Consider the following 11804-nt stretch of genomic DNA (forward strand, 5'->3'; position numbering starts at 1 on the left):
CTATGAATGATATATGAACAAACCCTTCTTTAAAAGCCTTCATAATATTGATAGGAATATAACTGGAAGGTTTGGTGTATCTACGTGCTACTGAAGTTGACATTTCGAACTCAGAGTAGGAGAAAAAACTCATTTTGAGAAAACGACCTTTAAAGATTGCAGTGAGGCGCTAGCTAAACCCTCCTGTTCTTTAGATGACAGCTTGCGCATCGACGCACTCCGTGAAGGTATTTCATGTTCGGGGTCATTTGCTTTTTGTATAACCTTGCTTCGTGCAAGTGACAATTGTTGTCGTCTTCTCTGTGAACGTTTTTTTCGCCGTTCTTTTGCCATTTTGAGATTTCAATTTCTAGCGCAAAGCTAACCAGGAAGTGTTTTAGCACACCACGTGACGCATCTGAACGAATCACTTTGTCAGAAAAGGAAATGATCGTATTTGGATTCGATGAGATTGTGCAGGAGAGACAAAGCTTTCCAACTATATCTCTGTTGACATGGTGCACACAGCGGTCGCGGTAATTTATGTTACGTTAGAATGCTAACTTTTGGTGAATTTAGGAGAAATCTACTGACGCGAATAGACAAACTATAGTAAAATAAACACTTAAATGTGTATTTTGTACGTTTTCCTTCCAAAAGCCTGAAAGAAAGCATGTTATAGAATCAAAATAGCACAACATCTCAAAATTGACCAGTACTTGAAAAACGATGTTTTTGCCTGCCGTGTCTCGCCTTAAAAGACAATGAAGGCAGGTTATATTGATATATTGATTGATATATTGATTATATTCAAAGGCAAATTAATACTTAGTCCCCTGAATCTGGAATAATGTACAATTCACAGCACAGCCTCACAATGTCCGGAACTTTTCATCTACAGATCGCTTTGGTCTGACTTTACTCTTCACTGATTGGTTACAGAAACGTTGAACTTATTGGCTATGGAAATCAGAAGGAGGGGCCCATTATCATATAAATGTTCGCGCGGAAAAAACGGGCGAAATAAATGGGCGAATTATGGCACTTTTGGCATTCCATAGCCTGGAGACTGACCTCTGTGTCACACGCTCTGACGTCATCACGCACTGTAGTGACACTGAATCACCAGAAGATGTCGCCAAAAACCCCGTAACTACATTTCACACCTTCATTTAGTTGATTTGTTAAATGTGACATGAAACTAATCACACATCACATCTTGAATTGAAAGGTAAAATAATTGCATTTGTACATTATATATTTACTTTATTTCTATTTACTTTCCGTTTTTTTTACTACCATCGTGTAAGTTAGGCTACTTTATTTTAAGATAAGATAAGATAGTACTTTATTGATCCCAATTTGGGAAATGTTAGTGTTGCAGCAGCATTACATGTTATTTATATTAATATTTAATTATAGCTTCCACTATTTATTATCTAAGAGATTATTTGAAATCAATTTAATTTAAATTGTTGAAAGTTTATTGAGTGCCAAGATTTTCATTGACAACCACTGCATCTTTGTTATTGTAGTGCATATTATAAGACATATTTGGAATTTTGGATTTGGATTTTAAATGTACACAACACTAACCTCAAGAGAGTACTAGGCTTACTACAATGATTGATTAAAGTAATGTGTTACTTCAAACCACCTATATGAGATATGTTTAATGAAAGAGCATGGAATAAACTAGATGAGAGATGTGGGGATATAAATCGAGCTCAGTTTAACTCATTAATTCCCTCGGTGTCCAATGCTCTGACCTTTAGGCCCTCAATAGATCATATCACTCTGACACCATTAACTGTGCTTGCATGATTTTATGGTCAACAATCATGATACATGTCCAGCTGAAAAGGCCATATGTAAAGGTTAATACCTCTCCTGAATAAAGAGCAGAGTGTGTGTGTGTGTGGGGGGGGGGGGGGGGGGGGAATAGGCAGGCATGGATAGAGTTTCTCCCGGTAACGGATCTCTCTGACCACCGTAGATTCAGTTTCTCCTCCTCAGTGACTCCTCAGTGACGGCTTAAGAGGAACAACAACACTTGTCCTTTATCCGAGAATGATTATATTTGTCTTTTTACAAACTTCAGACTAAACTCATGGTGATCGCCGAGTGTGCGTGGCGGTCGCTGCCCGGTGTAGTGTTACCTTCCTCCGGGCACCATGGGCTCGTAAGATGCCTTCGCTGTGGAAACGGATAACCTTCTCGGCGGCCTCGGTGCTCTGCGTCGGCTCGGTGGTGCTGCTTGTTGTGGCTCTATCTACGGAGCGCTGGGTCGCCGGACGGATCCTGTGCAAAACCGGGGCGGAGATAGTAAACGCTTCCCACCCGGAGCTGGAGCAGTTCATCGGGGACATTTACTACGGTTTGTTCCAGGGAGGCAAGACCAAGAAGTGCGGGCTTGGCAACAGGCGCTCCAAAATATACAGTAAGATCAGAAACAACCTGTAGCCTAGTGTGGTTAAGTGTATTTTATTCATTTTTTAAGAAGAAACGCCTACTTTTATCATGATGTAAACCCACTATTATTTGTCCAACATGTCTTATCGTTTTTATAATGTTGCCTTTTTATATTGGGTACTTAATTTGTGGTTTTTTATTTCCATTTCAACTTCTGTTATTATATTTTTCTGATTTTACTTTATTGCTTTCCTGAAATTGTTTTATTCCTGTTTCAACCATGAAGCATAAAACACTTCGTCTCTAGACTCTTTGCTGTATTATTATTATTATTATTATTATTATTATTATTATTATTAGTTCAACTTCACCCAAAATGTATATGATATCGATAAGAAAAGAAACAGACATTTATTTATTGAAATATTTAAAAAATACACATCAAATATACAATTTTACTATGCTATTGGGAACTAATACTGTAAATAAAAGTAAAACTATTATTTAAAGTGTATTAATTATGTTAATACACATGCATTACCTGCTGCATCAACAGCAATAATACCCTTAGTTATACACCTGCACAGAAACAGAGAAATACCTCATCCACACCTTTTCACTCACTTTCATATTGACAAGCTCAGCTCACTCACCTGATAAAGTTTGTTTTTATCTGTGTTTCCTGTCTCTCCAGTTTTCCCAAATCTAGTGCGGACGTTGAACAGCGGCCTCCACATGATGGTGATCCTCTTCCTGCTAGTGGCTGTGGGCTTTGCTCTGGTCAGTCTGTCTTTCTGCATCTACAACGCACGGAAAGTTCCCTACCAGAGCATCAAAGGGCACAAAGGACTCTACTTGTGGAACTTCATTGCCGGTATGTATGTGGGGAAAGCCTATTACTATTCTCTCAAAGAAAACCCTTTAATTATTAGTTTATTTCTTTGGCTGCTGATTTCCATTCTCATTTCTTCAATTTTTTCTTTGGCCCAATTTGTGTTGATCGTCCAGTTAAATCGCCTTTCTATCTCTTCTGTCTTGTTCATAAAATAGGGTAGAAGGACCTGAAATTGTCTGAGCTGATTACTAAGGGGTGATTTGAGTAAATTTTGAGGGGAAAAAAGAGAAGATTCAAAGTGATTGTTTCTACGTGTTTTTATCAAAATGGCTTATGAAAAGGATAGCTGTTTGTGAATTAAAACTATTTTTGTATTGCCTAAGCTGGAAAGTGTGCTAATTCAAAGTGTAACAGTGTGTCCGTTTGTTAAGTTTCTGGGTTTTTCTGCAAAAGAAAAGCTTGTGCTGCCCTCTTGGCCAGGTCACTTTAAAGAAAAGGTTAAATGTAACATTTATATGGATATTTTCTTTCAGCTTTCTTTGCTTCCCTGGGCCTCCTGTGTTTCCTGGCAGCTGTGAAGCACCACAGTCTGACGGAGCGAGTAGCCAATCATCGGGAGAACCTCTTCGTGCTGGATGTGCTGGACGACAGCCTGGACTGGTCCTTCTGGCTGGGTGTGGGCAGCATTGCCACTCACTTTGCCGTATGTGGAGTGGTTGCAATGAGCCGGATCAAACTGCCCAAACCAGAGATTAAGAAACCTGAAGAACCCACCATCTCTTCTCTGGACCTGCTTTACTGAGGGACTGAGAGAGGAGCATTTACTGGTGGTTACTGGAGCAAAACAGAATGACTGACAGTAAAACCAACCCTGTGGACAGTGCTACTCAGACTTAATGAATGCACAAATTCCTGCAGCCCAATCATTCTTCTGCATTCTGGACATCCTTTATAACTGCACAATTTAAATAAATCATTATTATTGTCATTATATGTATAGCATGTCATTAACTGTGTTTTCCAGTCACTTTAATAATTTTCAAGTCAGTTTTTACAGTATTATTCTATAGAAAGTGTAAAGTATGCATGAATAATGGGGAGTTTTGGTTTTATGTCATAAATCAAATCCAAAGAACATTACTAAGAATGATCCTTTGATTTGATTTGTCTGTTATGAAGTGAATTCACGAGCTATTAAAAAAAGGTCATTACACCGGTTAGATTAGTTATAAAGTCTTGGATGCTAAAAGCTTGTGACAAACAGACATTTAAAGTCGACATCCATTAAATAATAACCTGGAGTATGTGTTTCATCTTATTGTCTATGTGTGTTTTATTGTTGTTATTATCTTCCCATGATCTGAAGCTTTGTATTGAAATGTTTTATTTGTTTTCTAAAGTAATATAATTATTTCAATCAATCATAAAGCACAACTTTACAGATAACAAAGTTGTCTCGGGTTGGTTTTACAATCTGTACATCATACGATATCCTCTGTATTTATATCCTTACGGCACAAAAGGAAAACACAGCAATATTACTAATATATTCAATATTATTTTCACAAAACTTGCAATAATCATGTTTTAAGCCAGTAAGGATTTCTTAGTGGGGGTGCCAAATCCGGCAGCACCAACGCCTGGTCTGCCACATGTGGAAGCCCCTCTCTAGTTTTTCACCTGCTGAGTCCAGAGTACAATGCTTTTGTGTGCACAAACTACAAGTGAACAGCAAACACCAATGTGATTTTGGTGAGTGTACGAAAACCCTGGATAAAGTTATAGTTGGGGTGCAAAACCAGGCAGTTGCACCACCTGTTCTGCTGAACGTGGGCTGTAGAGAAACCGTGCAGATCTTCCCTATTGACACCAGGATTAAACTTATCGAAAAAAAGAACATTAACATTGTGAGAGAGGCAGAGATACAATAACAATAATACATTTTATTTGAGGCCACCTTTCAAAAGATTCAATGTCACTTTACAATACACAAATAAATAAAATACGCGTGGCATTACAATACAAAAATGTATTGCATAGAAAACCAAAGGAAAAATACATTCTAAGGAGCAATTCAAGTGCGTCAAGACAGTGTTTCACAAATTATTCGTTAGGCTTGATTTGAAAAAACACAGTGTCTGACTGTATCATATCATTACTTGTAATTGTGTACGTATTTTGTATTCATGGTTATCAAGTATCAGACACTTGAACAACAGAGAATGTTTTTATAAAATAGTACTATACTGATAAAACACATCTTATCATTTCACCATGTATTCTGTAGGAATAAAACATAAAAACCCAGAAGTTTATTCCAATACAAAACATTTTCCAAATTTGTAAATGTTCCTTAAGTTGAGCCTCCTCGCAATTGTATGCACATTATTCAGCCGTTTGCTGTTTAATCTACGGCTTTAGTGCTGCAAAGTGGGAGCAATGTTTTTAATTTTTTCATTTTCTATTAAAAGTACTAACATGTCCAAATTGCACATCTTGACACTAAACCAGTGTTCTTGTTTATGACATTTATAAGTTATACTTTTAAAAAGTGCTGGGGACCAAATTGGCCATTTCAAAAAGTGAACGCCTATGGTGAAAAGAGATGCATTGAGTGAAGGTTTATGCCGCTGTTTAACAGCTTATTTAAAACCTCCTGCTTCTCATCGCTTCTGCCGCCAGGTGGCGACAAATTCCCTCTTTGTTCTAGTTCGTGACGTTTGAAAACCGCGACGCTTTCAGGTCGAGATTGCCTTTTCCTCATGCATGCGACCTCTAAATCTCTGTATTAATATATTTTCTGGCTTTATATATGAACATCAGATAACAATGCTTCTCTTGAGGAGGACCGTGCAGGCGGGGAAACACGGGAGGTCGTTTTCTGCGTCACAGACTCTCCTGAGCGAGAGAAAGGTGAGTATCTGTCCAACATTAGCTGACAGTTACATCAGTTTATAACACAGGACTTATCTCCATTTCATACTGTCCGCTTAACCCATTCAGATGTGTGTGTGTTTTGATTATGTATTTATTTGTACGAGCATCAGTGTGTGGATGTGTGTCAAAAACGCTCAAAACTTTGTTTATTTACTAGTTACTTCATTTACTATCCTCTGAAAGTATTTTATTAGCTTCGAATATATTGCAAATATCCAGTCACCTTCATGGTTTGAACTGAAGACAGAGCATCTTTGTTTATATTTCACATTATAGGCAATTAAAAGTGATTTAGATTATTGGCAAAAAGTAGAAGTAAAACAATAAACAACCAATAGATCAAATATGCAAAATTAAGTATATCAAATACAACCACATATATGTACTTATGTTTACTCAAATGTTTCACTAATAAATAAATCTTACGAAGGGACAAGTATCAACACCTAACAAATTATACTGGCAGTCTCCTTTACCGTTAATAACTTTAATGTTTTTATATGCTTGGATTGCCACAACAACGCAAAAGGGGAATTACTAGCTATAACTTTAAGAACCAGAGCTATTGATATGTTGATCGACAGTGATGAAGACCATTTGATTGGACGGATGTGGTTCCTTATTGTGTTCATGTGTGTTTGCAGGGTCTGGTGCTGGGAGTGTTTGAGAAGGAGGGAGAGGAGGGTGGCCTTCATCTGACAGAAGCAGCTGCAGGTTTTGACCAAACCCTGTCCGGAAAACTCTCTGAACTGCTTAAAATGTGAGTTTTTAATATCTGTGAGCTGACAGAATTAGTCTAGTTATGTGACAATTACATTATACATGTAATGGTCTGATACAAAATACAAATATATGTCATGTAAACATATGTAAAATGAGGTAGTGCAATAGCAACAGTAAAAGTGTGTGGGAAACACTGTACCTCTATTTTTCGCAAAAGTAACTGTTTCTGTTTTTTTATTCCTAGCTCTGGACCCACTCTTAAGCAAGGCAAAAGCAGAATATTCTATGGAATCCACAAGGTAAGAAAGCATGGAAGTAGATTAAGAAAACCCTGTCTTTTTCTGCAAAATCTACTCTAGAGTAATAAAATCATCCTTGTGTCTTCTTCAGGACTTCCCATGTGTGGCAGTAGTCGGGCTGGGTAAAACCACTGCCGGTGTGTGTGGATCAGAGAACTGGGACACCAGCAAGGAGAACGTCAGACAGGCAATGTCAGGTAAGACACGTGACTCTGCTGCCATGTGCTGACTACATGGAGGATTTACTGCCTGACTCGTGTGTGTGTGCGTGTGTGTGTGTTCAGCTGGCTGCCGGCTGCTTCAGGACCTGGAGGTGAAGCATGTGGAGGTGGACGGCTGCGGGGATGCCCAGTCCGCAGCAGAAGGCGCCGGTCTGGGTTTGTTCCAGTATGACCAACTCAAATCCAAGAAGAACAACAAAGTAACCACACAGCTTCATGGAAGGTAGACTAATAAATGGCTGTAGAAGATTGCTAGGGCAAACTGACTGTTATTGATAGAAATATGACAGTTTAGTTATTTCAGATGAATGCGGCATTATGCCAATACATATATCTGTTTGTATTTGTTTTCAGTGCTGACTCGGCCGGTTGGCAGAAAGGAGTCACGTACGCAGAAGGCCAAAACCTGGCACGGATGCTCATGGAGGCTCCAGCCAATCACATTACTCCAACAGCTTTTGCCAACACCATTGAAGAAAAACTAGCACCGCATGCTGAACGAGTCACAATACATAAGAGGTTTGTTCGTCATTCATCATTAATGACTGTCGCAATGATGACATAAATACAGAAATAATCAACAAGGCATGCAACAAATACATGTAAAATAAAGTGTTTTGATTCGTCAATCTACAGGTGAAACATTTTTAGGATTTATTGCTAAGTCAGAGGACAAAACATTTAAAGGCTTCTATTTTGATAATCGATTCAAACCAACACACTAAACCTCTAGTTCCTGTTCTCAATTGTAAAGATGTGCTGCTTTATTCTTTATTATATCATAGTAATTGGAATGTCTTTTGGGGGTTGGTGTTTGTTGTATTTCAAGATGTTACTTTTGGCTTAAAGAAACAGTTTTGTTGAGACCAACCAAATGATTGTAAACCAAAAAAGAAATGAAATTATATGGACAACTCTTTTTATCCGAGGATTGATTTTTTTTTATACCATTGAAAGCAGATACAAGTTGTTATGTCTGATAACTCGCGTGTTTCTGTAGATCTCAGGCTTGGATAGAGCAGCAACAGATGGGAGCGTTTCTCAGTGTGTCTCGAGGTTCAGAAGAGCCCCCTGTCTTCCTGGAGCTGCACTACAACGGCTCTCCGGACAGCAAGCAGGCTCCGCTGCTCCTAGTGGGCAAGGGCATCACCTTTGACAGGTTAACCATAACAAAACAAACTCAAGCTCATTAGCCCATCAAAACAGGAAAAAACCTTCACATTAATGTTGTCTTTTTCCTTCTCTGTTTGCTGGCAGTGGTGGTATTTCCCTGAAGCCGTCTCCTTCTATGGATGCAATGAGAGCTGATATGGGGGGAGCAGCCACTGTGTGTGCTTCTATCGTCACAGCAGCAGCTCTGAAGCTGCCTGTCAACATTATTGGTGAGCCTTTTAATTATATGCATCCTCCAATATATTTGTTCTATCATAGATCATGATTGAAACATGTATTTAATTAATAACGGCCCGTCCACACGGCGGCGTGTGTTGAAGCTTCAACACTTCTGCCCATTCACTTTGAATGGGGCGACGTCACGCTTTGCCGAACTGCATTGTGGTTCCGTCGCTTCGCTTTGCTCGCGTTGCTCGCTTCAAAAGTTGAGCAATGTTCAACTTTTGAAGCTTAGACGGAAGCGTCAGCCAATCAAATCATATGCCAGTACAAGCTCTAGCCAATCAAACCGCGTGCTTGTGTGTCCGGGGCGGCAGATTCATGTGATTGGTTGTTGGTCGAGTTTCAGACACGCCCACCGGCAAGCTTCAACGCAAGCCGCCGTGTGGACGCTGCGTAAGCCTCCCCATGCCTGCCGAAGTGGATTTAAAAAATATTTTACTAACTGTGAATCAATTTGAATGCACCATTTTTTTATTGAATATGAAAAAAACCTTTGTAATGTTTAAAGGAAGATTCAAAGAAAATATCTGGACACTGAAATTCCTTCAAACTTTTTTAACCGTTCAACATTTTGATCTAACAGAGATTTTGGTCATGTCATGGTTTCATAATGCCTAAAAAAGATCCCTCTAAAGGGTTTAGATTGTTTTTGCCTGATTCTTGTCTTTTCCTACAACCCTGTTAATCTTATTCTTTAGTCAAAACAATCTGTCTGTTTTCCCCTTTGACAATAAATCAGGTCTGGCTCCCCTCTGTGAGAACATGCCTAGTGGAAAAGCTACTAAACCAGGTGACGTTGTTGTGGCCAAAAATGGAAAAACAATCCAGGTGGGTAGAGCAAATACAGTAGTTACTTGAGTGTGATGTGTTTGTGTACTTAAATATGAGCGTCTACATAAACAGGTTTGTATTGTTGTTCTGTACAGGTTGATAACACAGACGCAGAGGGCCGAATGGTTCTCGCTGACGCTCTGTGCTACGGACACAGCTTCAACCCCAGAGCCATCGTCAATGTTGCTACGCTAACAGGTGGGATTTTTTTAAAGTATCCAGTTACCATTGTATAAATAAGGACATATGACGTTCATTTTATGTTTAAGCGTTAATGACACCAGAAAAGCTAAATTATAAGGTGCAGAAAAAGTGTTGCATGACTGGGATTTTATTTGCACATTTTAACTAACCAACTGAAATGAGCAAAAATGTGTGAAAGCCATGTCAGGCTGATATTGCCGTATGCAAAGATAATTTAACAATAATAAAATGTGTTTTTTCCTGTTTCAAAGGTGCGATCGATGTAGCTCTTGGCTCAGCAGCGACGGGAGTGTTTACAAACTCTGACTGGCTCTGGGAGCAGCTGCAGAAGGTACTGCGTTAGAACAATAAACATACTCAGCATCTCAGTCTATCAGCTCCTGTGTTGACTAATGAAATGTGTCTTTGTGTGTGTCTGTGTGTCTCTGTGTGTATGAAGGCTAGTGTTGTGACAGGTGACAGAGTGTGGAGGATGCCTCTGTTCCAGCATTACACCCGACAGGTGACTGACTGCCAGCTGGCTGACCTCAACAACGTCGGGAAGTACAGCCGGTACGTTTCTCTCCCTTCCCTCAGCGAGGCCTGCAGCTCCTTACATATTTCTAAAATTTATAGTGAAAGATATATTATATACATAATATATGTATACCAATATCTATATAATGATTAATTTAGGATTTTACATGATAATATGCAGATCATTGACAAGTCACTATGATCTGGTGGTGTAAAATCCCAATTACATTTTCATAATTAAGATTTACTTTTATCTTGATAAAAAGTGAATTTATTTAGCTTTAAATTCTGAGACGAACTGCAGAATTCACTTTGCGTATTTTCTTTTTATGAGAGTGTGGAAACATTGTGGAACACAAAACAGAAGACCCCTAAAACAACACAAATATACACATAAAATCTGAGTTTTTTCCATCTTAAAATTAAACGATTAACCCATCATTATGTATTTTTCTTCTAAATAAGAGCCCAGTGTTACTCAAGATAACTTCATCCAGGATTGACAAAATAGCTGATTGAGGATTAACAGCATTGTTAAGTCCTGATAACAGCGTGTTAGCATGCATTAGTTATGAACAGGGCCCAGGACAATACTCATGACTTTTTCAATGACTCGTGTGTGATTTATTATCTTTCTAGTTCTGGCGGTGCATGCACAGCAGCTGCGTTCCTGCGAGAGTTTGTCACTGCTCCTCATTGGGCTCATCTAGACATCGCAGGAGTGATGAGTAACAAAGATGAAGTTCCTTACCTGAGGAAAGGCATGTCTGGAAGACCAACCCGCACACTAGTGGAGTTTGCTGCCGGACTGGTCCACAAAGGCTGAGAGATTGACACAAATATCAGATTGTACGCAAAACTCTCTGACTGTTCATCACTGGCCAGATTCAACAAGGATATGTCAACAACGACCAAGTCAAGAAGTCTGTGTACATATGAACAATATTGTTTCTATTGAAGGGCGCAATATTTTTTAAACCAATCTGTGACTTCAATGTCTACTTACAGCTAAAGCATCAATGTCATAGGTCACAATGTATGACCAGTTCAGTGTTTCCCCACACTGTTTTGATTTCAGCTGAAGCTCTATGGATACAACCAGGTTCACAAATGTAATTTATATGTTGTATAAAATAAACCCATAATCAATTATTTGTGTTTCTTTTGGACAGGGACATTCAATCAGCCTTTTATTACGTAACCCACGCAGATTTCAGGTACTATGGAGTAGGAAGTTATCATGACTTTACAATGGCTGTCAGGAAGATATACAAAGTTATTGTGTCATCTTAAAATCCAGACACCTAGAGAAAAGCGTGCAAATATAAAGCATTTTATCAGTGTCTTCACCTCCAGGTTGGAAACCCTTGGTCTAATATATGTTGTGTGCTGATGAAGCATCAAGATAAGACTTAATTTAAACCAATCAAACCATGAAAACAACCTTAGACC

The 11804-nt window shown here is 38.9% G+C and overlaps 2 protein-coding genes across 2 annotated transcripts; both read left to right on the forward strand.

Annotated features, from left to right (window-relative positions):
- The first annotated feature begins 1924 nt into the window (after positions 1–1924).
- clrn2 (clarin 2) lies at positions 1925–4539 on the forward strand. The gene is made up of 3 exons (XM_079680063.1): positions 1925–2419; positions 3086–3265; positions 3760–4539. The coding sequence occupies exons 1-3, from the start codon at positions 2167–2169 to the stop codon at positions 4026–4028; spliced, it is 702 nt and encodes a 233-aa protein (XP_079536189.1). The 5' UTR covers positions 1925–2166; the 3' UTR covers positions 4029–4539.
- Positions 4540–5936: 1397 nt separating this feature from the next.
- lap3 (leucine aminopeptidase 3) lies at positions 5937–11504 on the forward strand. Its single transcript, XM_079644472.1, has 13 exons — positions 5937–6139; positions 6808–6923; positions 7131–7185; positions 7277–7382; positions 7470–7629; positions 7761–7925; positions 8407–8565; positions 8664–8788; positions 9541–9629; positions 9728–9830; positions 10088–10167; positions 10276–10388; positions 10992–11504. Exons 1-13 carry the CDS (start codon positions 5993–5995, stop codon positions 11176–11178), a joined length of 1605 nt encoding a protein of 534 aa, XP_079500598.1. The 5' UTR covers positions 5937–5992; the 3' UTR covers positions 11179–11504.
- Positions 11505–11804: the final 300 nt, after the last annotated feature.

Source organism: Notothenia rossii, assembly GCF_949606895.1.
Source record: "Notothenia rossii genome assembly, chromosome: 1".
NCBI classification, from domain to species: Eukaryota; Metazoa; Chordata; class Actinopteri; order Perciformes; family Nototheniidae; genus Notothenia; species Notothenia rossii.